Source organism: Panulirus ornatus, chromosome 59, assembly GCF_036320965.1.
Source record: "Panulirus ornatus isolate Po-2019 chromosome 59, ASM3632096v1, whole genome shotgun sequence".
Classification (NCBI taxonomy): Eukaryota; Metazoa; Arthropoda; class Malacostraca; order Decapoda; family Palinuridae; genus Panulirus; species Panulirus ornatus.
Genome location: NC_092282.1, coordinates 6,494,374 through 6,522,036, shown reverse-complemented (window position 1 = coordinate 6,522,036; position 27,663 = coordinate 6,494,374). Strand labels below are relative to the sequence as shown.

General features: G+C 44.3%; 1 protein-coding gene and 1 long non-coding RNA gene across 4 annotated transcripts in view; one reads left to right on the top strand and one right to left on the bottom strand.

The window, feature by feature from the left end:
* The window catches only part of LOC139767298 (discoidin domain-containing receptor 2-like), a 119,054-nt gene extending 92,878 nt beyond the window's left edge, over positions 1–26,176 (top strand). For all 3 annotated transcript variants that reach the window (XM_071696507.1, XM_071696508.1, XM_071696509.1), the window contains 8 exons: positions 4,690–6,240; positions 9,186–9,288; positions 11,635–11,866; positions 13,129–13,276; positions 13,634–13,813; positions 18,888–19,021; positions 21,567–21,777; positions 21,987–26,176. In XM_071696507.1, the coding sequence (XP_071552608.1) occupies positions 6,165–6,240; positions 9,186–9,288; positions 11,635–11,866; positions 13,129–13,276; positions 13,634–13,813; positions 18,888–19,021; positions 21,567–21,777; positions 21,987–23,653 (2,751 nt within the window). In that variant the 5' untranslated portion in view covers positions 4,690–6,164 and the 3' untranslated portion in view covers positions 23,654–26,176. The remainder of the gene's footprint in view (positions 1–4,689; positions 6,241–9,185; positions 9,289–11,634; positions 11,867–13,128; positions 13,277–13,633; positions 13,814–18,887; positions 19,022–21,566; positions 21,778–21,986) is intronic.
* The window catches only part of LOC139767299 (uncharacterized), a 122,712-nt gene continuing 103,504 nt past the window's right edge, over positions 8,456–27,663 (bottom strand). The window contains exon 3 of the long non-coding RNA XR_011717035.1: positions 8,456–9,279. This is a non-coding gene — a long non-coding RNA (uncharacterized lncRNA). The remainder of the gene's footprint in view (positions 9,280–27,663) is intronic.

Below are 27,663 nucleotides of genomic sequence, written 5' to 3'. Positions count from 1 at the left end.
GAATAGATGAATGACTTATGAATTTGCGAGGTAATGTAGGGTGGTACGGATGTCAAACGAAAAAGGTCAAAGCAGAGGTCATCTGAAGACACTGTCTCGAGATCTGAGTTGAGGAACGCTGGTTGAAAACCTTGAGGAATCCTAAGCACTGGTTATAATACCATACTTCGACCAATTCATAAACGCAATTGCAAAAGCATTTCATGGGGCAAAAAAAAAAAAAAAAAAAACCCACCTCACCAAACCAAGTCGCTTCACCGTCCTTTAAGGGTGGAAATCCTATGAAAACCTGACCCCAAAGGAGAGCCAAATGACTATTTATTGGTCATAATGACTTGGAAATCCACTCGCGGTGATGGCTGGGGAAAACGCTGGGGTTTTTCGGCACTTGAAGCGCGATGAGATGACGAGATAAGAGATCAATTTGAGGCACGAGAGACGTTGCAAGTCGACAGGGAGAAGCCAGATAAGGACACACAACGTTCCTCCTCCTCCTTTACGAACAGTTGGAGGAAGGTACAAACACTTCTTCGTCTATAATCATCTCTCCGTAGCTTTTAAAGATGGTACACAAACGGCGTTTAAGAGTTCGAAGAGATGGGAAAGTCTTATCTTTTTTCCCTAAAAAAGAGATTTATACTTTCAATTTTTCCCTTTGTGATGTTCTACATTGCTCATTGTATCAGCGCTCTGGCTTTTCGATACGTCTTCTATTATCCTTATGTTTGTCCATTTCGAATTCAGACGCACTTTTAAGTTTGTAATTTGCTAGTAGATGATGATTTTTGAGAAGCTATTGACTTCGTTTACCCATACATATTTACCTTTAGAATGACAGAAATTATGAGCATCTGTCCAATATGTGTGTTCTTTTAGCATTTGTATCGTTGTCTTTAATCCTTGAACGGGATTGGCAAGGAAGAGCTTTTAGCTTTTATTTTCAGTTTTTCTGCAATGGTTCTGGGATGGGCAACACGATAAGCGTGTAGATTAGATCGATATGATCATCCTAGATCAAATCACTTGATAAGATAAGGTCATTACAATCGCTGATTTCTGAATGATTCTTTTTCTTTCTTTTACTCCCTCTTACTTTTCTTTCTTTCTCTTTCTCTCCCACTCTTACTTTTTCCATTTTTTCTCGATTTGTCTTCTTGATAGTGAAAATATAATGATAATGGTAGTGATGATAATTTTGGTATTATCAATTATCACTTATCCCCAGGACAATGTTTATAGATTCCTATAACTTATAGGAAACGCTTCAGAGTCCAGTTTTATATATATATATATATATATATATATATATATATATATATATATATATATATATATATATATATAATCCACTGTGTCTCGCTAAAGGCATAATCCATCTATCGTGAAACACGAGACAAATTATAAGGAAATGTAATCTCGATTACAGGAAGGTAATCGTGAAATGTAACTTGTTACATTGACAAAGGAACATCACCGTCTCACGTCAAATGATACATATGTATAAGAAGAATGTACCGTGTTATCATACATTTTCATCTTTTAATTTGTCGTAATCTTTCTGAAAAATACAGCCAGCACCTCCTCCCTGGCACAACGTATAACCCTTGATCACGTCAGCACCTACCACTGGATTTATCGAAGGTTTCGCTATCTCGACATCCACAGTGGTAGAGGCGGGACGACGGAATCATGGCGTGTTTCAACGGCCAACTCCCGCCATTCTTGGCGTAAACGCGCCGTACACCACCCCTCTGGCGGCGGCGAGGTTGGTGGGGGGGAGCGAGCGAGATGGCGAGATTATGCCTATTATCGCGCCAGTAAAATCACCCTTTGGCCTGTAATCTGGCTATCACAACGACGTGGACATCCTCCCCTTAAGGGGGCGTTACAGAAGGTTTAGTTTAAGGGGAGTGAAGAGGGAGGGACAGAGGAGGAGGGTTAGGGGATGATAGGGTGCTAAGGGTTAGATAAAAAAAAAAATTAGGGGGTTTGAGTAATGCTTCGTAGTTTATCATTCTACGCATCTTGTCGCAACTCTCACGCGGGACGTTGGAATTAATTTCGCGTTTTATGGGGAGTGTTTTTTTCAGTGTTTGATAATCTTCCAGAGGTTCGTGGAAGACTGGAGATGTCAAGTGGTCTGTGGTGGACACGAGAAGAAGAAAGGGAGGGAATTTTAACTGAAAGACTCAGTCAGATTTGCCGAGATCAATCTATCTGGTTTTTATCTAAAAAAAAAGAATCTATTTCTGATTTTCGTAAAGTTGTTAAACTCGCTCCTTCATCAGCAGTGACTAAAGGTGACCAAAGATTATTCTTTTCATTCAAGCAGTGTCTTGTCATTGTTCTCCATAACGGAGAGATAACAGAGGTGAATAACTATACAGAAATAACATTTTAGGGGGGGACTGCGTTCTCGTACCAGCTCTTAAATCCGGATTCATACGTTCCCGAACACGCGAGATAACAGTATCATCAATATGAACTTTCTTGCTTCTCCAACGTATTCTATCCCATGTTATACACGTAAGCCTTCCCTTCTTATATATTCCCTCGAGTGGCCATTAAAATTCTACCTCTATATATATTATACAAGGCTGTCAATAACCATGTAATTACCGTCTACCGAGAGTGTGTTTTAGAGTAATTTGAACTACCGCGCCCCCTACCATCAGGGAGAGAGCTTTGAGAGGGGGAAAGAAAAAACAAAGCTGTGGAGACTATTCCATAAGAACCATTTCATCAATACTTGGAGCTACCATAACGACCATCTGATCATGTGATAAAGACGAGGTTCGCGCTCTTGGTAACTTGGGGGTATGAATAGGCTATGTGGTTATCTTGGTATTCAACCTTTATCCTAATTAATTCATTTTTTTTCCTAGTGTGCTTAATTCCTTCTTTATATCCTCCTCCTTATACTTTATCATACTTCATGAGTGTTATTCATATAATGTATAGTTCATATATTTCCCTCTTATACTTTATCATACTTTATGGGTATTATTTATATAATGTATAGTTCATATATTTCCTTATATTTTTGTTTCATGTTTTGAGCTTCTGAAATCATTGCCAAGGAGGGTTAGGACATTGTCCTCAAGGAGTCGAGTGGTCGTACTTGAGGATCTGTCGTGTCGTACTCAAAGGGTTATCGCTGTCGTCTTAATCTAAGGGGTTTAGTCTTCATCATCAAGGGGTTAAATAGTTGTGGTCAAGGGGTTAATCCTTCATATTCAAGGGTTTAAGTCGTGGTGCTGAAGGAGGTTGAGCCGTCGCACTGGATACGTTCATTCGTCGAACTCAAGAGGTTGAATTGGCGTGAACTCAAGGGGTCAAGTCGTCGATCTCAAGGGGTCAAGTCGTCGAACTCAAGGGGTCAAGTCGTTCGAACTCGATGAGGTAAGACGTAAGGTGTAAAGGCGTCTTATTCAAGGGGACTAAACAGTTGTACTAGGCCGTTTAAGTCATCATACTTACGGGGCTAAATAGTCAATTGTCGTACTTGAGAGGACTCGATAGTCGTAGTGGAATGGGTCAAGTCTTAGTGGAAGGGGTAAAGTCGTAGTGGAAGGGTTAAGTCGTCGTATTCAAGAGGGGCTCAAGGGTCGCAGTGGAAAGGTTCAAGTCTTTGTATTCAAGAGAGGAAAAAGGAATGTTGAGCCAGAACAACATAAGCCATAAAGTCTTTCAGTAGCCACGTCATCAAGGCGTAGTCGACCTAGTGTACACCGGTGGGGCGGAGTGTCAACACGTGGGAAATGCCTCGTGTGTCACAAACATATGATTAGAAAACAGAAGGCGGGTTGCCCCGGCGTCATAAACAGGGTACGTAAATATGGCACCAGAAATACATATTCAACAAAGGCCATACGTGCAGCGAAGGTCGTGTGTGTGAGTTTAGCATGAGGTCATACACGCTCATACACAAGGTGCTCTCCATGCAGGAGCAGGGGAATGATGGGCTCATTGAGAGCGAGAAGGTGCTCGACAAGAATGTACTCCTTTCCATCCATCGACGATGATAAGTCCTCGCCAAAGGGAATATATATATAGTGTGTGTGTGTGTTCGTATTCATAGATATATAAATAAAAGGATTATTTCTCTAATCTAGTTTTATGTAAATAAGCTGAGTATACCTTGTCAGTGTAAACACACTTTGCTGGACACAAATACATAGTATATCATCATTATGTATTCATGATCAAATAAGCGGTAGAAGCTTTGTGGATGTTTACAATTGCCAATAGGCATGGCATACATTTGTAAGTATATACACAGATCTTCTCGGTGGTATGGTAATGAATATATATATATATATATATATATATATATATATACATATATATATATATATATATATATAATCACACGTACACATCTCGTAGCTCAGAGATGCGCTGGTAAGACACACATTATTAACATTCACAAGTTCTTTATCAAATCACCTTATCTCCGTTTACTACAATTATTTAGATAAATTCTTCGTTTTCTACTAGTTTTTTCTACTTGTTTTTTTTTTCAGAATTCATGTATCTTATATATATATACTACGTCTACGTTATTGCTTTCATTTCGTCTTTCATTCTGTACCTGTTTTCTTTTTCCTTGCTTTGCTTGCATCATAACTTGACTTCGTGCTTTCCTTTCAAGCAGTATTTTTAGACCAATATTATCCTTTGTTTCAGCTTCTGTTGTGGTGGTGGTGGTAGCGAGAGCTCCTGCCGCTCCTGCCGGGGTTCCTGAAGAAGTACCAGAGGATCTCGCGAGGTTCCTGCGTCATTTCCTTAGCTGTGAAAGACGAACCTATCTGGCCAGCCCTCAGGGTAACACATGTACAAGGGCTTCAAAACTGATGTAGCGCCAGGGATGTTCCAAGGATGTTCGTACTGGTAGCGGAGACCAGGGAAGCAACACGTGAACAGGACGGCCGAAGGACCGAAGGCGACAGGACGACGGTGCATTCTGAAGGCAAAGCGTTAGGAAAGCATTCTTTTACACTGAGGAGGACGTGAAGAAGTCGACGGGAAAGTCGTTAACTGTGTGATATCTAGAAAAAAGAAACTGATGATCTCGACGGGAAAATAATGAATTGTGTGATGTCTTGCGATGTGATGAATAGTTTGAAAAAGTGATGAATATCGTGTGATCGAAGGAAGATAATCCTTGTGTTAGTAGTGATTCCCCCAGATAAAATAAGCTGTTCAAAGGACAGAAATGCATACAGTGGTGGTAATAAGATAATATTGATCGCGGTATATGATCTCTGAGTTGAGGAACGAGTAAGACTTGCTACTGGTTTTGGATGTGTAGTAGACTTTAGCTACCAAACATACTAGTCTATACGAGTGATACGTGTAAGCTCATGATGACAACAAGCGCGTGTGATCATGACAGACATAAGAGGTGAAAAATAACTATACTAAATAGTCTATAGTCAAATAAAAGATAAGGTGGAGAATGCATCCGTCTCCTCGTCTGTGATTAATACATCTCCCGCCACGAATCAAACCATCTGACAGGCGTTGAGACGAGACCTAATCCCATAAAACATCTGGAAAGAAAATCGCATTGATCGCTCACAGTCGAACCATTATGAAAAAGCGGATCTGGAAATCCTTAATAGAGAAACCATTGAGAAATACCTGAACGAACTGTAAAGACTTGAGAATAAACGATGTTTTAAGAATCTCTTCCAAAAGAATGGACTTGACATCGTTCGTTTCGCTTTGATCAACTGCTTGAAGAATTTAAAAGTTCCTCTGCAGATGGACGCTGCTTAACCGCCCGGGACCCGTGTGAAGCATACATCAGTTAGAATTAGTTTGATTATGCAAATCAGATGCAGATGAAAGTCAATAGTCGACAGCTGTTGGAATTACCTCCGGGAGCGTCTCGTAAAAAGAAAAAAGAAACCCGGGTGTGAGTCTCTCTCTCTCTCTCTCTACGGGGAGATGGTTCTGGTGGTCGTGGGGTTGGGCTGAGGTACCCACAGAAGACTGGTTAACCCCCAAGAGACTAGAGTAAACTCACCCCAGACTACAGAGATCCTTACGATAGAGGAGATGGTACTGGGGCTGAGGTGAGGTGAGGTGGCGTCTGGAAAGAGTGGAAGTCGGGAAGAGATCTACCTGATGGTGGTGTGAGGTGACCAGCCGACAGTATGGTGCCTTCGTTGCTCCTGCACCTGCTCATAATCTCCTACCTCACTGTTAACCCAGGATCCTGCTTCATGACTGGTGAGTAAACCTCATTTTACCCCTCGCTTTTCTTATCCCCCACACACCCTCGCATTCACACAACCTCGCATTCACAAACACACCCACACCCCACCTCACACACACCCGCACATTCACACACCCACACACACACGAGCGCCCTCACACCACCACACATCGTCCCTTCTCAATAACACTGTAGCGTAAGGTGGAAGTCGCCACACAAGGTCCTCATTCTTGGGAGGATGAGGCTGGGTCATTCATGAGGTGCCTGTGGCATCACCTGAGGAGGTGGTAGAAGACGCCCGCCTCCGCTTCCGTAGGGCTTCTCGCCCGTGTGAAGCCGGAATGTAAACAAAGCCACTAGGGTAGTGGGTCTTGATTCTGTGTCGTGTTTGGCTGGGGTGTGAGGTAGTCATTCTGTGTTTCCTGTTTTCTTATTACTCTTCATATATATTTCTCTATACATATATGCGCGTTATGTACATGCATACTGTATTATAGGGTTGGATGTACTCGCGTATACATGTGTAGCTTCACATATATGCGTATGGGCTTCGTATATATATGAATTCGTACGTTTATTGATATAATTACATCAATATTATTACATGTACGTATATACAGGCATACATTAGACATGGTTTATGACAAAAATGATACATATATATATATATATATACTTAAGTACATATATATACAGAAGAGCTATTTTCTGAAATGCGTCAGTGGAGATCTCTCATGTGAACCTGACTTCAGGGGCGTTCTTGAGAAGCGCGAGTGTCAACAAATGCTCGAGGGGGACAACACTTGTTGAGTGTGACAAGTTTGGTTGAGTGTGACTCATTCGTTTAACTCGAGAGGCTTGAGTGTATAGCTTAGGAAGGTCGAGTGTATAACTTTGTAGGAGGAGGAGGGAAGGAGGGAGTTATCGTGTTCAGAATTCACACCCAAGTGACAAATGTTTCATGGCTCGGAACGCACGACCCCCACTCCCGAGTGAGGGGTTGTGAGGAAGATAGTGCTGTGTGTGTGTGTGTGTGTGTGTGTGTGTGTGTGTGTGTGACGTCCATACATAAGCACCTCCACATCACGCACGCGCACATACAGACACACATCCACCCCCACGTCACACACACCACCACCGTTACACACGCACACCACCACCATGTCACACACACACACACACACACACACACACACACACACGCACCACCCCCACGTTACACACACACCACCACCCCCATGTCACACACACACACACACACACACACACACACACACACCACCACCACCCCCACGTCACACACAGACACACACACACACACACCACCACCCCCACGTCACACACACACACACACAGCGGCCAAGGAACGTCACCAGACAACTCCTGGTGGGATTGTGTTACGACGTGACTAACAAAAGAGGCGACTCACGTTACGTAGCCTCGTAACGACCCCGAAACTAGTGATTTTGGTCTGCACTGAACGACCGACGACCTTAATTGCTTTGATTTATTGCTGCCTCTGGCTGGCGCTGTGACCTGAGAAGGTGTGTGTGTGTGTTGGGGATGACCGGACCTCAAGGAGAGAGAGAGAGAGAGAGAGAGAGAGAGCAGAATTGGTGTTGATTGTGGCACTCTCTCTCTCTCTCTCTGTGTATTTACCTGTGCGCGTGTGTCTTTGTATGCAATTGTGTATTGTGCTGTGTGAGCATGTTTGTGTACATGTGCGTGTATGTGTGAGCATGTTTTTTTACATCTGTACTTTTATTTGTAATGCTTTTGTATGAATATATGTACTTATAAACGCTTATATGTATGTTTGTGAGTTTGCATATGTATGTGTATTTGCATACGTACATACATCTATCAGCCTCACATGATTGTATATACATATCTGACAGCCCAGTGTTTACTGGTAATTCAGACGAGAATAATAATCACAAAAGATGAAAAAGAAAGTAATCATTATGCAAATGTAGTAAAAAGGATGACATTTAACAAGATAAATATGCTAATTAATTGACTCATTTCCCGTTTTAATTACGCGGGCGAAGGTTACATTAGTTGTAAATTATAAGTGACACAAGTGAGTGGATGAACGAGACTTGGTTGGATGGTTAGGATGGGTGTGTATAGAGAAAGGGTAGATGGGACAGGCGGGGTGGAGAACGGATAGGTAAATGAGGAAAAAAGAGGAATATGAAAAGGGAATAGAGAGAGAGAGAGAGAGAGAGAGAGAGAGAGAGAGAGAGAGAGAGAGAGAGAGAGAGAGAGAGAGAGAGCCAGCCACATATACAGACCACGCAGACCCAAGTGAGGCGGTGTGGCCTTAACACGAGAGAGAGATGGGCCAGTTGTGAGTAAGGAGGGTGTGAGTAGCAGGATGTGAGTAATCGCCTCATAAAACAGCGCTAATGAGGGGAAATAAGAGGGGCTATGAAGAACAGAGTTAGTGCAGTAGAATGCAGATAACATCTTTAAAAGCCATATTTATTCAAGATGCTGTTTACACTTTAGTTTTATCCTCTCGTGAGTGTCAAGTGTGCGTGTGTAGAAAAATTATATATATGTATATAGAGAAGGAATTATATTAAGATGATAGCAACGTATATCACAGTTGTGCTCCACTGGAATACGACCATCATAAATTTCTGGTAGCATTTTGGACACTATATTAATTTCTGGTAGCATTTTGGACACGAGATTAATTGACGGCGCTTAGGGTAAATTCAGAACCCAGGTATCGGAACGCGACTATTATCATTAGATAAGCTACAGGGGGAAAGAAAAGAGGCGGGAAGAGAAAAAGGGGATCATTTAGGGGAACTTTATGTTGCTTTATGATGGCGGTATAGAGTATAAAACTACAGCGTTGGTAGTTAGGGTTTTTGAGCAGTTAAGATACGAGATGGAAATTATGATGTACAACTGAGACCTCCTTTTCCTTCTGCGCCTCCTTCAGGTCATTGCGATGTCGCTTTGGGGATGGAGTCCGGCGTCATCCCTGATGACCATATCACCGCCTCCTCCCACCACGACGCCGCCGTCAGCGCCATCTATGGAAGGTAAGGGGAAACATTTTCATCACTGCCATCTATGGACAGTAAGGGAAAGCATTCCTCGTCAGTGCCATCTGTGGACGGTATGGGGAAGCATCACCATCAGCGCCATCTGTGGATTGTAAGGAGAACATCATTAATAAAGTTATAACGGTAAGGGAAATAGCATTTTGAAAGCCACCTTTTTGGACTGCAAGAACACCGCTCATAGCGCCATCTATAGAAGGTAAGGAAAACTTTGCTGTCAGTGCCATCTCTTGGAGGTAAGAGAAACATTACTAACATCTGGCAACGGGGAAGAAAAATGCCACTATCAGAGCCATCTATGGACGGTGAGAGACTAATTCTAACAACACTACAATGATCCTTAGGATCAATAAATGGCTTCGTATATTCAGGATAGAGAAAAAAAAAACTATTTACAGATAGATAATAACACTTAGGGTTATCATATTCCCAGACACGATAGATAAACACTTGTATTCACAGTTTTATATATACATAACTGGTTATCGTGATCCTAGGGGAAAAGCCATCAGGAAAAGATATATTGATCCCGGGAAACATCAGAGAGGGAAAAGAAATATTCATGTAATGCAATACGACCTCAGGCCCAGCGTTGGCAAACCTTAATTAATTCATTTGTATGCATGTATTCTGTACCTCAGCATTAAAAAAAGAAACATTTAAATCTGGACCTACAGACTTATGCAATGACAACCTATCCTTCATACAATATATCTATATCTAATATATATATATATATATATATATATATATATATATATATATATATATATATATATATATATATACATACACACACACACTATGAACTTAACATTAAACAGGGGGTTATAAAGATTGGATATATCTGTGTATTTATCTACACACACACACCAGGATGTAACCCAAGGATAAAACAAAAAAAAAGATACAACTCGTCTTATCTCCATGTTCTTTGTCCTTCATCCATTTATCTTCCGAATACGAACCGACGCAGCCATTTGTCTCTTGTGTCCTGACGTGGCTGATGAGCTCATTTACGTCATATATTTCGTAGGCCTATAGAAAATAGGTTTACACTCACACACACACACACACAGAGACGCGCGCACACACGTCCTAGCTACGTTTCTTCGTTGTATATTGACTGACTTTTATATTTCTTTCTTGTATTCTCCCCTGATGATGTGATTATGACACGAAAGTGCACTTGGGAACTTAACGTGTTTCATTTCCCCGTGGGCTCTTAAGAATACACACACATATATATATATATATATATATATATATATATATATATATATATATAATCAAAGCAATAGAAAGCACTTACAGTAGGGAGACAGTTCGGGGCCATAACCCGCCAAGCCACAACAGAACCAACACTGCTACATTCACCGTCTGTTCTCCGTTGGCATAACAGTAGACTTCCGGTCACCCATCCATTAGAAAGGTCATGACCTTTCCCGAGTACCGTCGCTTCCTGCCTCTTGTTCCACAACAACGGATATGACATCATACGAGCGATGATACAGCGAAGAGTAAAAACAGGCGGGTAAAATATAGAGAAATACAGCAGACGCGATGATCATCAGTAACTCGCACATCGTTCAAAATAGTCCGGTTCTATTGTAGGATCTAACCCCTTTTTTTCGTAGCTTTATATCGTCTATCCTGTTCTATCGTAGGATCTAAATCCCTTTCACTGTAGCTTTATATCGTCTATCTTGTTCTATCGTAGGATCTAAACCCTTTTATCGTTGAATTACATCGTCTATCCTGTTCTATCGTTGGATCTAACCCCTTTTATCGTAGCATTATATCATCTAGTCATGATGGGTATGTAGTATTAAAGCAAGACTTTAAGTACTCTTTAAGATATTGGTTTATTGAATATGTACAATTAAGTAACTTTTATGAGCTTAATTTCAAACACTGAAGACTGTTTCGAAAGGACTATTAGCCTTACAGAGGGGTTTGAAAAAAACAGATTGTAGTTTTGACGTAAGCAATACTGATTAGAAAAGTTGTATTATGTAGTGGTGTTGGAAATGTTTCCTGAAACACAACTAGAAGTATAACTTGTTTGAAACTATGATTCCCAGACATGTACGAGTTACACTTTCTTGCATGCGTTCTCTGGACACTACCCATCTCCAACATAGATATTAAAGCCTTTTCAGTATACCACAAGACCCCTAATATCCAATATGCAAATTTCTCACTGAAGACACTGAAGTTTTATCCCTTATTGCCCTGTGGTCACCCTACACACACCACACACACACACGCACCACGCTCTATGACCTATGATGTGTTTGTCAAAAGAAAAACCTCTGTTTGCAGAGCTCGCGTGGAGGCTGAAGGGGGCGCCTGGTGCCCTCGCCAGGTCATCTACAAGGAAGGAGTCGAGTATCTGGAGGTGTACCTGGGCAACGTGTATCTCGTCACCAAAGTCGAGGTACAAGGAAGATTTGGCAACGGTTATGGAAGAGAGTTCGCGGAGAAATACAAGCTGCAGTTCTGGCGGCCCGGGCTGGACCACTGGGCCACTTATAGTGACGGTCGGGGACAGGAGGTGAGTTGTGCTACCACTAGTGGTCCTGTGTGGACCACTGGTGGTCCGAGTTGAAGAACTATTTGTACTCCCGTAAGGAACGCTGATGGTCTGGCCTGGACCACTGGTGTGGACCACTGGTGGCTGGATCTGGACCAACTGGGCCACCTAGTGATCCTTGGGAATAAGAGGCGAGTTATAGACTACCAGTGGCCCGTTCTGGACTACTGATGGCCCGGTTGAGACCACCAGTGGCCCAGCCCGGACCACTAGGCCACCTATACCATTAACCAAACCAATACAGTGAATCTAGTGCAACTATTTCAACCCCCTTTAGCACGACGGTACGACCCTTGAGCACGGCGGTGGGACCCCCTGAATACAACGGTACTACGACCCTTTTTATAAGCATGGGTCGTTCCTCAAGGGATACATAGTAGTGATAAAAAAAAAAGCTTGAAAATCATACATACCCAAGAATACACATTAAGCTGCATGTCTACAGCTTCTTTGCCTGCAAATTATTCCCCTGCCATCTGTCGATCCATCATCATTACCTCCTCTTCCAAGTGGCCACAGTGGATTAGTTACATAGTTATGTATAATTTTGATATTAGGCTTTTTTATTGGAGCTTCTTGGACTATCTGATTCCTTTTAAAGAATATAATATTGATTCGATTTAGATTATTACACTTTGCACTTTTCGTCTAATGATCATTATACTGACCTCGATGGTCTCAGGTATGCACTCAAGAGCTCCGAGTTTTCATGTCGTTTGATTATCACCCGAGTTATGTCAGCGGCTGGAATAACTCTGGATGCCTCCCTTCGTCATATCTCCTGAAGGAGGAGGCAGGACTTCCATATTTGTCTCCAGGCAGAGACTGGAACTATGCCATAAAAGCTTACTGGAACGCTACCCACACATAAACCATTAGCATTGCTAGAATTCCAGTCCTTAACATTTTAAAAGTACGGTCAGCGTTCCTTCACTCCCCTACGAGAGAACCAATTATTGGACGTAAGTAGATAGAGAGGCAGGCAGGTAGGCAGGCCTAGCACCACCTCTTACCCACAGCTACTGTGGTCGAGACCTCGCCTCTCTCTCCCTCAGTTACTGGAGGGCAACAGCAACACGTACGTGGCCCAGACCTCCCGCTCTCACCACTCTCTCACCTCTCTTTCTCTGCCACAGTTACTGGAGGGCAACAGCAACACGTACGTGGCCCAGACCTCCCGCTCTCACCACACTCTCACCTCTCCCTATCTCTCTCTGCCACAGTTACTGGAGGGCAACAGCAACACGTACCTGGCCCAGACCTCCCAGTTGAGCCCACCAGTTATAGCTGCCAGGGTCAGGTTCGTCCCCTACAGTGACCATCCCAGGACAGTCTGCATGAGGGTCGAGCTCTACGGCTGCCGCTATACAGGTCAGTAGTCACTATGTTGTCCTGTACTGTAGCTATGTTGTCCTGTACCGTAGCTATGTTGTCCTGTACCGTAGCTATGTTGTCCTGTACCGTAACTATGTTGTCCTGTAGCGTGTCTACATCGGACACTGTGCACACTCGGTACAGCACTGTAGCCCAGTGCTACAGATCAATATATATTTTTCATGTCCCCGAACGCCACACAGACGTGGATAGTGTCGTAGTTCAGTAATATGACCCGCTGTAATGGCCTTTATGTCCTCTTGCGTAGACGAAGAGGGGGGGGGGGGGGCGGTGTTAGGGGACACGTAGATTACTCGTTCAATAAACGATTATGGCCCTTATCTCCTTTCACAGAAGGACTCGTGTCGTATACCATGCCGGACGGTGACCCGCGCGGCGGAGACTACAACCTCCGTGACCTGACCTACGACGGGTCACGTAAGGGAGGCTGGCTCTCTGGAGGCCTTGGTCAGCTCACCGACGGCGAGACGGGTCACACCAACTTCCGGGTCGACGCCCTAGGTCGTGGCAGAGGTAAGTGAACGACGAGATAGAGAAATACACACACACACACACACACACACACACACACACAGGCATCACCTTAACGAGAGGTTCCAGTGAAAACACTCATTGGTTCGAACCTGGACGTTTTAGATTGTACAATCATAAATAAGAACCAGTTTCAGGTCATTGCTGGATCGAGTGGTCATGTTGCTGTACGATATGGTTAGAATGGCTGATAATTTTCCTGTAGATATTGAAGGACTGGAAATCAAGAACCTTTCAACCTCCATATTTCCTTCCCTATGTGAAATGGAGGATCAGAACTACTCATGAGTGTACAATGAGGTCTTCCTAAGTACCTTAGCTTGGAGGATGAGAGGATGTCTTTGAGAGTGGAAAGACTGCAGCTAGAGGTGAGGTGGATGGGATAACAGGTCCACTAGAGGGGTAATTAGCATTAGGAAAGGGAAGGGTGGGTTTTATTTGCCTGAGCCCTCCCTCGCGTTGGCAGCAGAGACAGGCGGGGTATGAGAGATCCTTTGCGCCCAGGGATCGAGGGAACATAGGGAGCCATAAAGATGGTTGTACTCTTCTATATTTGTATTTAGTTATAATATTCATCATCTTAGAGGGACCTTAGAGGAAACTTAAAGGGAGAATTCCAATCTTTCAGCAGGTAATCTCGTTTTGGGTCAAGGTTGCAGTTAATATCTGTTTACACTATGTATTCCCATGTCACTAACTCGATGGTGGCTCAGGATAGACACATACATCTGGAGCCCCTGTGCTGAAGATCTGTCGTAAACAAGCGTAAACTCGTATTTCAAAGAGTCCTTTATGGTTGAACGGGTAGGGTAAGTAAAGGGTGATTTTCGTCCCTATGGACGAATACGGTTAAAGGAGCTACTCTCATAGCTTCCTCCATAGCCTAAGCCACATTCATATGTAAATATCTTACATATGTTCCATGTCCAGTGCTGTTTGGTTTCCCAGCTGATGTGATCATCGTCCTGTTCCTATGTACGACCCTTAGGGACGACGGCACGACCCGTGAGTATGTTGGTATGACCCTTAGAGGAGGGAAGGGAAAAAGGGTCAGGTCAAAAGATCAATCCAACTTATTCATCAGGCGTACCGTCGTTCTCAGTGGTCGAGCCGTTGCAAGACGTCATTGTCGGTACACACCCCAACTTATGACATCATCGATTACATCAGCTTCCTGACGTCATGGCTGACAGTTATTGGTGCGGGTCAAATGAGGCTGAAGTCAGCTCCGTCGGTGACCGTGTTCCTTGTCAGCCATGCGCGAGTGTCAGCAGATGTATATTGATGTATATAGCGTATCTATGTCTGGTGTCAGGGACAGAAACAGGAGCTTATACACACACATGCACTTCTATACATATGTTGACGTCTAGACAACACTCTTACACACGCATATAGATACTCATACACACTCGCATCTACATATGAATAGGACTACACATGCACACACACACACACACACCAGCACACCCACCCACACACACCAGCACACACACACACACACACACCAGCACACCCACCCACACACACCAGCACACACACACACCAGCACACACCCATACACACGCACCCACATACACACACACACACACACACCAGCACACACCCACACCAGCACATATGCAGAGGCGCGTCCCATACCGTTCAGACGTATGCTGGTGGACACAGCGTAATGACCGGGGCATCGAACCCTCCAACCCTCTTCTCTCTCTCTCTCTCTCTCTCTCTCTCTCCCGGACAAGAGAGAGAGACTCTCAAATGTCTGAGCCATGACTAACATTACTCTGGGAAGCAAAAGTGCTGGCATCCTGTTCTTCCCATTACGAACACTTTCAGAAAGCAGTTTCTGTACGAGCTTCTTAGAAGACCAGTAATTACTTGTTCTGTTATGAGAGACTCGAGTCGTAAGGGATGGACGTAGAAACAGATCTTCGAGCTGTTTTTAATTTGAGAATGATTCTCTCTCTCTCTCTCCACGGACTCGTATCAACACAGATACAAGCACAAACATATACGAATATCTGTGTGTACACACACACATACACACTCTCCCTGGAGCCAAGAGCCTCTTAAAAATGTGCGAGACATATCTCTCAGCTTTGAGGAGACGACTGCTACATCCTGTTCCTGTCAGTGAATCACTGTAGACGTGGTAGTGAAACACATGTGTGGATGGAAGGCAGTAGTTCCTCCCATGCTGTTAGTACTGGGTTGAATTCCATTGCTAAATGGTGACTTTGATCATAGGATTAACGGTAGACTTTCGAGCTGAGCATAGATGCCGATTTAGATTATAAAAACTAAGTTTATAGATGGACACGCACACATTCCTATGATTCCATGGCGAAATGAAACACGATAGGGTCCCAAGTGCACTTTCGTGTAACAATCACATCATATCCACACGCAAAGGATCCTGCCTATGTCTGGCTCACATACGGTAAGAAAGGAGGGCAGAGAGTACTCCTCGGTAGATGTAATTAATTCTCTTACCAATACTCAAATATTTAACACTACTAAATAGAACTTCCACACTGTAGATAGAACTCTCAACCCTCTTAAGTATAGGTCATACTGAGCAACTTCAACTTGAACGCGTCCAGTCGAGAATAAAAAAAATCGCTAGATCATAAAATGATTAATTAATCCACGCTTAACTGCTTCTCTTGTTTAATTAACTCCTTAATTTGAGACTGAAAACCCCCACAGTACATAATGATCTAGTATCTTTCAAAGTAAACCACTTTGCGGCAAACTTGTGCAAGAATGAAGATTACGTAAACTCGATTTAGTCCACCCATTTGATTGCTGATTGATTCACTACTTTTAGGAGCGAGTGATTTGATATGTAAACTGGTCCTGATTGTAGTAAAAAACGAATCATAACATGATAAACTCAAAACTAATAAATAGGACAGATTGAAGGCGATGTAAACCTTACGCTTTTTCTGTAAACTTCAAAGCATCGAACGTTTACATTCCAAGGAAAAGTTGGGCGTTAAACTAGAAGAGGTTTACCATAAAACTGGGGTAGAATATACAACGGTAAACTTGCTGAAGTAAACCAAACACTCAATGAGACGACAGAACAGTCAGACTCTCTGGCTTTACAGTAAACTACATCACTCCACTAGGGATCGAACACCATAAGATCTGGTGTGAGTATTGCTGACACGAACCCCAATCACTTTACCGAATCCAAGACCTCAAAATAACCTGAATTCTGGCGTAACAAGTGACTGACGCGTGTTGACTGAACCCTGGGAATCATGACTGAACCCTGACACGTGTTGACTGAACCCTGGGAATCATGACTGAACCCTGACACGTGTTGACTGAACCCTGGGAATCATGACTGAACCCTGACACGTGTTGACTGAACCCTGGGAATCATGACTGAACCCTGACACGTGTTGACTGAACCCTAGGAATCATGACTGAACCCTGACACGTGTTGACTGAACCCTGGGAATCACGACTGAACACTTCCCTCACAGAAACTGAACCATTTAAGGGCAATAGTCTGAGCCACAAGAGGGACGGAACCTTTCTACGTTAATGTCTGAGTCACTGGCTGCTATAATGCCATCGCCAAAGTCTGATTAATGTCGCTATTTGTACGGGTGAGCATGATGACTTGTGTTATGATGTGGGCTTATTGCTTCTAGGGTGGCAGGCTTGGGGTGGAGGGGATAGGGTGGTCTTATGAGGGTCTGTCTGGCTGTCTGTACATTGGTCTTCGTCTTAATACTTATTTTTTTCCTATATATGCCGATGGGATGGGAGCTGTGTACTCGTATGCCCCTTGTTGCTTTGTCTCGTGTATATATCGTCTTGGCTCAGATTGTCACATACATACACACACGAGCACACAGACACATCAGTTAACATATGCGCACATACTTATACACACACACACTCGCATTAGCACACAGGCACATCACTTAGAGAGAGAGAGAGAGAGAGAGAGAGAGAGAGAGAGAGAGAGAGAGAGAGAGAGAGAGAGCGCACTGGCTTTCTCTCTCTGTATGCAAACATCCCAGCCTTTGCAACCTGAACTGTTCTCACCTTTCTATACACGGGGGTCGGCACGTCCAGCCTCCCTTCCCCCCCACCAGTGGTCTGCCAGTAGATCAGGCATTAGCCCCGTCCTTCCATTCACAGGCCGGCCACTTATCTCTGCATCAGGACTTCCTACTGACGCTCCACCTGCTCGTAAACCTTCGGCAGCCACACAATCTTTCATCTCCTTCATGACAGCTGACCCAAGGGAAGCTGCCAGTGGCCCGCTATTATATGCTTTTATCAGTCGATGGTAGTCAGTCTCTCTCTCTCTCTACGTCCCTGCACCTCTAATGTGGTCCGGGATGCTTATGGTGGTGGTGCTAGGTGGTGGTGCTGTGTGTTGGTGCTGTATGTGTGTGTTGGTGCTGTGTGCGTGTGTGGCTGCAGAGGGAGGCATTGAGTAAACCTGGCGCCGGATGTTGCCTCTTTGAATGACGAATACTGGAATATCGAATTTCAACCTCCCCTCAAAACCACCCTGGAGCTTACAGAGAGGAAAAAAAGAATATTGTATTAATCGTCGTAAAAGAGGGATTTAAAAGATTCGAATATCGAATATCACAGTGATAGGGTCATAGGAAGGGAGGAAGAAGGGAATGAGAATAAGAAAGGGTACACAGAGGAGAAGGAGAGGAAGGTGGAGGAGGAGGAGGCTTTGTTATAACGAGGTGGTGTTTGTGGGGTGAGGGAGAGGGGATGCTCTGTCATACCGACGAGATTTATGCACCTGAAGGACCGTAACTCATTTTCAACGTCATTTCACGTCTTGTTCTGGACGTTGAATGGAACGAACGTTCGTTTGAAACGTTTCAGCCCTTCCAGAACACCCCTGGGCTGGTGCTGGAAATAAGCTGAGGGTATGTGTACGTCGTATCAACAGTGGGTCTATTGGAAGGTGTGTGTGTGTGTGTGCTGGAAATGGCATGGAAGGCATCCAGTGCCATATGTACAGTTTCATGTATCTTCTCCACCCTCTCTCCCGTGTGGGCAGGGTACGAGTGGGTGGGCTGGAAGAATGACACCCGCCAGACGCAGCCAGTCGAGATCACCTTCGAGTTCGACTCCGTCAGGAACTTCTCCGCCGTCCACATCTACAGCAACAACTTCTTCACCAAGGACGTCCAGGTGGGTACTCTACCGTCTACATCTACAGCAATAACTTCTTCACTTCGGACGTTCAGGTAAGTACTCTACCGTCTACATCTACTGCAATATCCTCCCCCCTAACGAAATCCAGGTAGGTCTTCTGCTGTCTACATCTACACAAACAGTTGCCTTAAGGAGGAAGTTCGGGTACGTCGGTAGATGGGTCTACGACAGGTACTTCACCAAGGTCGTCCAGGTAGGTTTTCTACCGTCTACATCTGCAGTTACTTTACTATGGAAGCAGATCTCTTCATTGGATGTTCTCAATGGGGGGAAAAAAGGGAGCAGAGAGAGAGAGAGAGAGAGAGAGAGAGAGAGAGAGAGTGTGTGTTTCCCCTGGTCTACCTGCTGTCGTAGGATCTATCCATTTGTACAATCTTCAAGTCAATAACAGGTTTAGGATACAGTGTGGGAAGGAAGATACCATTATTATTTAGCCTTAAACCGACAGGCTATGGGTGGAGTCGTCGCCTCTCTCTCTCTCTCTCTCTCTCTCTCTCTCTCTCTCTCTCTCTCTCTCTCTCTCTCTCTGTGGTTGACGATGATAAGGACTTAGAAAGAACAATCGGGGGGTGAGTACCATAGCTCGGAAATGTGATACAGGGCGTCACCGTGAGCAGTAAATATGGTCATTATTAGATCTCTTATACGTTGAAAACTCCTCTTAAAGACCGAGGATGTGGTTAATATATTTGTACGTTGGTCAACTGTAGAGAAATACAAATGTCTGCTTGAACAAATAAAGCCGAGTGACAGGAACACAAAAAAATGTATAGATGTATGTGTATATGAAGAATGATGGAGGTCGTATTTTCTATACGGGATAATTGATAAGTTTTTTCATGAGAGAGAGAGAGAGAGAGAGAGAGAGAGAGACTGTTACATTGCACAGACCCGAGGTGTGTGCGTGTGTGAGAGAGAGTGTGAGAGTTACATTGCACAGACCCGAGGTTGTGTGTGAGAGAGAGAGAGAGAGAGAGAGAGACGGCCATTAATGCAATGGTAGGTGGGGCGTTGTGCAGGTCATCTCGCGCCCCTGGCAGAGGGGGGTAGGGGGGGGGACTGGTTCCAGGCTCGTCCAGCAAGGCCCGTTCTGCTTGGCTGCTTGCAGTGCTGGTGAGAGGGTAGTACGTGGGAAGTGTTAAGACGAAAAAAAGAATTATATATATATATATATATATATATATATATATATATATATATATATATATATATATATATATAATCTCCCCCCTTCGACTCCCGAGTGTGTGTGTGTAAGAGAGAGAGAGAGAGAACAATTTCTACACTGACAAGCTTTCTTATCTTCCTCGAACCTAATATGAACCAACTCTGGATAAAACGTAGCTATTGTCATCCTTCAATTATATAAAGAAAGAAGATAAAAAAAAAAAATAGGAGACAAAGACTAATTCGTAGCGGATTTAATGTTAGATTCACTTCTCATAAGCCAAAACCCAACTTGCTTTCCATCACTCTCAAGACCACATCGGAAGAACGGCGAAAACCCTAATTCAATTAAGATAGAATTTACTCCCAGTTATCATTGGGTTACCTGACGCGTTGCGGGCGAGGGTTAACTTCCATCTGGCCCTTCCAAGTGTAGCTTCTAAATGCACCGAGAGACAGAAGGAGAAAAGGAGGAGGAAAGAAAGAGAAGCTGGAGCAGTCATGTGAAGGTTACAGTACACTTACCTAGGCCGTTGACTCTAACAGCGGCTGCAAGTTAGCTGTCTGGGGGCGCTTCTGTCTTCATATATCATTACTTATATATACAGGTCATCATCATTCAAGATGACTCGTTAGTGGTGGATATATGTATTTTCGTACGTCCACGGAAGGTGTTTCCTCTCGAGGCGAGGGAGTAGAGAGAGAGAAAAAAAAGATATGTTATCTCGGGTCTTGTATTGTTAAGTGGTTAGTGAGGGTCATTTGCAGTTGCTCGTCCTGTCGGTTTATGATGGATCTTGTTCAAACGTGGATGGCTATAATCACCTCGTCCATCATCCCCTCGAATTCGGGAAGTTCATTCGTCTAAGCTTCGGCAGATATTAATACCTTTTCAGATCAATGGCACTTCCAGAAAGAGGGTAGGTAATCTACTTTTTGTGATATTTGAGTGAAATTCATTATTGTATCTGTATAATTCTTTTATCAATACAAGTCTTTCTTAAGTGTTTTTTTAAAGATGATGAGAAGCAACGGGCAGTTGGACCATGATCACATTGATGTTAATCTCTGATCATTAGCTTTGATTAAAGATGCTGAATGACTCGTTAGTATTTAGTCAGGTTAAGTAACATCATTAGCTTCCAGTTCAAGGTGAACGAACGTATTGATTTCTCTTTTTCTCGCCTTACCAAGTTATATCTCATTACTCGAGTATTTCTGTCACATCTCTGTATCTCTGCCAAGAAGGCGTTCTCCCATGTCACTCCTTCCTTGTATTCCCATGTCACTCCTTCCTTGTATTGCTTCTCCCTGGCAGGTGTTCTCACATTCGTCTCCCTTCTCCCTTCGGCAGGTGTTCTCCCGGGCGCGCGTGCTCTTCAGCGTGGGCGGGGAGCATTACCACGTGCTGGCGCCGGTGGAGTACGAGTACGTGGTGGATCGCATCTTTGAGAACGCTCGTAACGTGACCATCAAACTCCATAACGCCGCCGGCAAGTACGTCAAGCTGCAGATGTACTTCTCCCTCAGGTGGATCCTCATCTCCGAGGTCGCCTTCGACTCCGGTAAGCCCTGGCGGCTTCTGTACTGTACCGTACTGCTGCTCATGCTGTTAATGTTGCTGCATTTTGTACTGCTGTAGTTAATATTGATTATACACAAGCCATGAATATTGAACAGCATGATCAGCATCATCACAAACATGTTTTCAGTACATTGGTACACATGTTCATGGAGAATGGAATGACTATATACGCTTGTGATGTATTTCCAGTCCCCTGCAATTGTAATCTGACGGCGGAGGAAGAGTTAATAAGCTCGAAGGAGACGATGAAGGAGGGACGGATGTTTGAGTCTCGCTCACCCATCGTGCCCGACAACCAATCCCATCCCTCGGGTCTCCTCATCGGTGGCCTCGTCTGCCTCGGTGTGGTGTTAGCGGTGGTTCCTGTGGTGCTCTTCATCCTCTACTATCGCGCCAAACTCTCGGTCAGCGGGCGGAAACCCCAGCCGTCCGTGACCTCTCCCGAGAACAGGAAGGTCTCGATGAAGATGAAAGATCTACATATCAACCTCAACCTGGCGTCCAAGTCCAATGGCTATTCCAGAGCTGATGGAAAGCTCTATGGCCACGTTGCCATGGATGACGAGGCGGGGTCCTCCTTGTACCAGGAACCGTACAAGATACAACTAACTTCTAGTCAATACAGCATCAGTAAGTCTGGGGGTTTCTCTGATACCTTGGTCAAAAGTCCTTTACCGGCAGACACGGATGACTCTGTGGACTACGCCGTGCCTGACTTGAACATGACTCCTCCTCCGCCATTCTCTGAGGTCTACACTCCTGCCCTTCCTACGCCGCTGCATTCAGCGGTGGCACCACAAGACCCGCCCATACCGCCCATCCCACCGCCTCCCGAAGAGCACTACTTCACCGCATCGCATCTCTGTCGGGCTCCCGTTATCCAAGGCGTGACAGGCACCGTCATCTATGACGAGATCGAAGTCTCCGATCCTAACTACGAGCGTCCGGTGCCGGAACTGGCGCGGCATCGGCTCCACCCACTGGAAGTTCTTGGGGGAGGGGCCTTCGGCGTCGTCCAGCTCTGTAGAGTGGACGATGTTGGGCGGACAGGCTCCCGCGTCGTGCTCATGAAGCAGTTAAACTCTGGAACCAAAGAAGTCATGAAGAAGGAGTTCCACCAGGAAGCTCGAACGCTAAATCGCATCGATGACCCCAATGTTGGCCGTCTCATAGGCATGGTCACCCGAACGGAACCACTCTGTATGCTGATGGAGTATACGGCCTTTGGCGACCTCCATCAGTTTCTAAAGAGACACGTGTCGGAGGACACTGCTCTCGGTGGTATACGGTCAGACCGGCCATTTATAAGTTACGGCGGAATCATATACATAGCGACCCAAGTAGCCGCCGGAATGAGGCACTTGGAGACCATTAGTCTAGTTCACAGGGACCTGGCGACTCGTAACTGCCTCGTAGGCAGCGGACTCTCCATAAAGATCTCAGACTTCGCCATGAGTCGACCGCTTTACTACGGCAGTTACTACAGACATAGAGATAGCTTGGCTCTCCTACCCATCAGGTGGATGGCGTGGGAGTCCATCCTTCAAGGTCGATTCTCCACCAAGAGTGACGTGTGGGCCTTCGGCGTGACCCTCTGGGAGATCCTGACGATGGCACGTCAGCAGCCCTACGAGGAACTGAGTGACGACGGCGTGTTGGAGAACGTGTCTCACTGCTACCATGGCGACGGCTCCGGTATGATGCTGTTGCCGCAGCCGCCTCTCTGTCCCAGGGAGATGTACGACATGATGGCCGCATGCTGGAGACCCAACGACCGCCAGCGGCCGCCCTTCTGGGAGATCCTTATGTTCCTACAGCGTAAAAATCTAGGTTACACCCTCGACTACCTGGAATGAAGTCCTGCACGCCCTTCTGGCAGATCCAGGACGTAAAAGTAGATCTTCACCTTCCTGAATGATTCTCATTTTCTTTCAGCTTAGAAGAAATTCTAGGGGCGCGCTACACCCTCACTCACTCTCACCAGGTTGACGCGAGGGTTTCCACAGCCTCGTAGGAAGGTGTCATATTCCTGTGTAGCCTGGTCCACATCCCTGGACTCTGTGGAAATACCTCCCCCAGACGCAGAGAATGGCAGAGGGACATAGCCTCCTCTTCCTCAAGAAGTTCCTCATCTTTTTTTGAGGGAGTTGGACCATTTAACGCCAAAAAAACATACAATCATCTACTCGGTACCAGACAACAGTGTGACTTCCTCATAGGTCGTATTACCGCGGCATTTTCTTGTGTGATAGTGACTCTGCCCCCAAATAGACATATGGACACAATATATGAGGAAGCTGAACATAAATGATTCACTGATACGTAGATAATTTTTTTTTCGTGTGTGTGTTTCTTACTCGCCTACATGCTATTCACCAACGTGACTTTGTTGAGTATGCTAGTGGAAATGCTCCTCCAGACAACGAAGAAAATTCTATATTTCCTCCAGAGCATTATGCTCATTACTGTACAACGTTTTGACACATGAATCCCAAAATATCAAACGTCAATTTTTTTTTTTTTAACCCAAGAGCTTGTGGGGCTGTGAACTAAATGTGATATTTTAAGAAATATAGCAAATTTAAAGATCTTGTAGTGGCACACTCGAAAGCAACACCGACCCCTCTAGGATGCAACACTGACCTGTCGTGATGCCTCGGGTGCAACACTGACATGTCGTGATGCCTCGGGTGTTGCCACTTTGTCTTCCAGCAAGATCTTAGTCACATCATAGAGTGCGGGAGGAAAGCAAATATATAGAAAACGATTAAAAGATGTGAGCAGAACTGGCAGCTCTTCGTCTATTCCTGGCGTTACCTCACTAACGCGGGAAACGGCGATCAAGTATGGCAAGAATATAAGTGAAATAGATAGAATTGAAGGTACTGACGCCATGATCTAAATTGTTTGTGTTCGTGTGTCTCTGTACGTGTGTGTGTTAGTTTCACATTCTCATTTCTTTTACTAGGTGTGTCGTTTTCTTTTTAAGTAAATACCAAGTGTTTGTTGTTAGAAAGTCTTATGTTTGGTATGCTGGATAATGCCTGCACAGGGTCTTCTACTACAGTCTGGCTTCATCCAGATATTGGAGCCTTATGGAAGGACACAAGAGGAGGAGTGGGTGGAGGAAGACCAGATGTGAGAGAGAGGGAGGGAATTGAACTCCTTCTCCCCCCCCATGAGCAAGTGGGTCGTTACGATGGTTCGATCGTCTGTGATCAGATATAAGATAGGATTCTTTTCAAAAGTTTGTTAAAAGTAATATTTTTTTTCCTTTTCGCGTTTTTTTTTTTAAATCCCTTTAGTACGACGGTTGCACGACCCTTGAGCACAATGGTTGTACGACCCCTGGGTATATGACGACCTGGCCTTTGACCCCTGACCTCAGTGGTATAACGACATTGTAATGTTATTCAAGGCAGAACAAACTGGACATCGAAATTTCAAGGAATCGTAACACGAAAATAGAATAATATTTATATATATAAACCGGAGAGAAATGTAACTAAAATATATCCATTACAGCGTAATAAGAGTTCGAAAACACATACACACAGCTTCAGCTTAACTTCTGCCGACGTTTTCTTTTTTAAGCTTTCGTATACTCCCGCTGCTTTGATTTAGTGTTGGGTGTAAGCCAAAAAAACAACCGACGATTTTCTCTTTTCTTTGTTCCTACATAATTATTTATTCATCTGCAAAGAGGCAATAGCCACTTGATCATCTGCCCTTCGTTTTGCTGTATAGAAATTATCCTTCTAGTCAGTTATATAATTGTTTTTCCTATAATAACCAAATTCATTTATAGTTAAGTATGTGATAAATTTTTTTTTTTTTTAATGCTGTGCTTGGACATACAAGTCAGGATGGAGGATCGAACACGTATTCAACTGAAGTAATATAAGTTTGAATTCCCCTACGAATACTTACATAGGCTCGATTTCTCATACTTAAATGGGTTTGAATTCCCTAAGCCTTACTTACACAAGATCGAATTCAAATGGGTTCGAAATCTACCTAACCCATACTTACTGGATCGAATTCCACTAAACCAATAGGAGTTCGAATTCTTTTAAACACACTTGAATAGATTCGGATTCTCTATATATCCCAGTCAATCGATTCTCACCTCAAGCTAAGAAGAATCACAAAAAAGAAATCAAATAGCGTTCCCTTGTAGGCATTAACCCTCCACATCCGTGCAATTATCAAGAAATAATTCTTTTGAAGGTAAATGATAACTGGAATTATTGATGCTACTCTGCTTCCAAGGTTTGTATAGTGTTTGTATATGTATATATATGGCGTATTTTGTATTGCTTTCTATGCAGATTTTGTATCGCAGAGGATGATGTCAATAATAACTATATGAGAAGGAACACTTGTGTTTTATTGGGCTGTGTGGTGAGGGGATTGTGTTTCTAATATATATATATATATATATATATATATATATATATATATATATATACACATACATACATACATACATATATATGTATAATCTGCGTGTTTGTGTGTGCTCTCGTATGTGTGTAATTTATCCACACCGATTCTAACTTCGTCTCTGTGTAGTCTATTTATCGGCCTCTCTCTCTTTCTATCCCCTTAATAACCTGGAAGCGATTAGAACTACGCAAGCAGAAAATTTCCCCGAGTCCACCTTTTTTTTTTCATGTTTTATCTATCTTATGTCCGCCTTGACCCTCAGTTGGACGGGGAGAATGGCCGATATTTCAGTGGGATCCGTGAATCCAACTGCGATCAGCTGATCCACCAGAGGGTCACAGCTGATAAACCCACCAAGGGGGTCACAGCTGATCCACCAAGGGGGTCACAGCTGATAAATCCACCAGGGGGTTACAGCTGATCCACCATGGGGGTTACAGCTGATCCACCATGGGGGTCACAGCTGATCCACCAGGGGGTCCCAGCTGATCCATCCACCAGGGGTCACAGCTAATAAATCCACCAGAGGGTCACAGCTGATAAACCCATCAAGGGGTCACAGCTGATAAATCCACCAGGGATCACAGCTGATCCACCAGGGGGTCACAGCTGACGCCTGAACGTACGTCCACACATCGTGACCACGAGTAGGCTGGGAGCGAGGGATGCGGTCGTCATGGGACGTGACGGAACGAACCTTTCATCCAGAGGTGATGTTACAGAGTAACTGTCTGTGGCGGCGTCTGGACCAGAGATGATGGTGGTGGAGGAGGAAATGTAGGAGAAGAGGGAGAAGAGGAAGAGGAGAAGGAGAAGGGAGAGAAGAGGAAGAGAAGGAGAAGGGAGAGAAGAGGAGGAGGAGGAGAAGGAGAAGGGAGAGAAGAGGAGGAGGAGGAGAGAAGAGGAGGAGGAGAAGAGAAGAGGAGGAGGAGAAGAGAAGAGGAGGAGGAGAAGAGAAGAGGAGAAGAAGGGAGAGATGAGGAAGAAGAGGAGAAGGGAAAGAAGAGGAGGAGAAGGGAGAGAAGAGGAAGAACAGGAGGAGAAGGGAGAGAGGAGGAAGAAAAAGAGCAGAGTCAAGGGGGAACAAGAGGTCGAATCGCCTGCTGATTATGTAAGCGGGTCGAGATGCCCCAAGACGTAGGATTAGTGAGTTACCATCAAGTGTGTTTGATAAAGGGTTGGGATCGAGTTACCGTAATGGAGTACAGAGGAAATATTAGCCATTACGGAAGGAGGAGGGTGTGTGTTCTACGTAACGCTGATGTGGTGGAATACAGACCCGACGAATTAAGAGGCGAAAGATAGGCGGGGACAGTGGGAATATTAGTCACGGATGTTGGTTTGGTATGCTTGAAGATCAAGTGTGATAGAAGAATGAAATGAAGAGCATTCTTGATGTAAAGGATGGAAGGAAGGA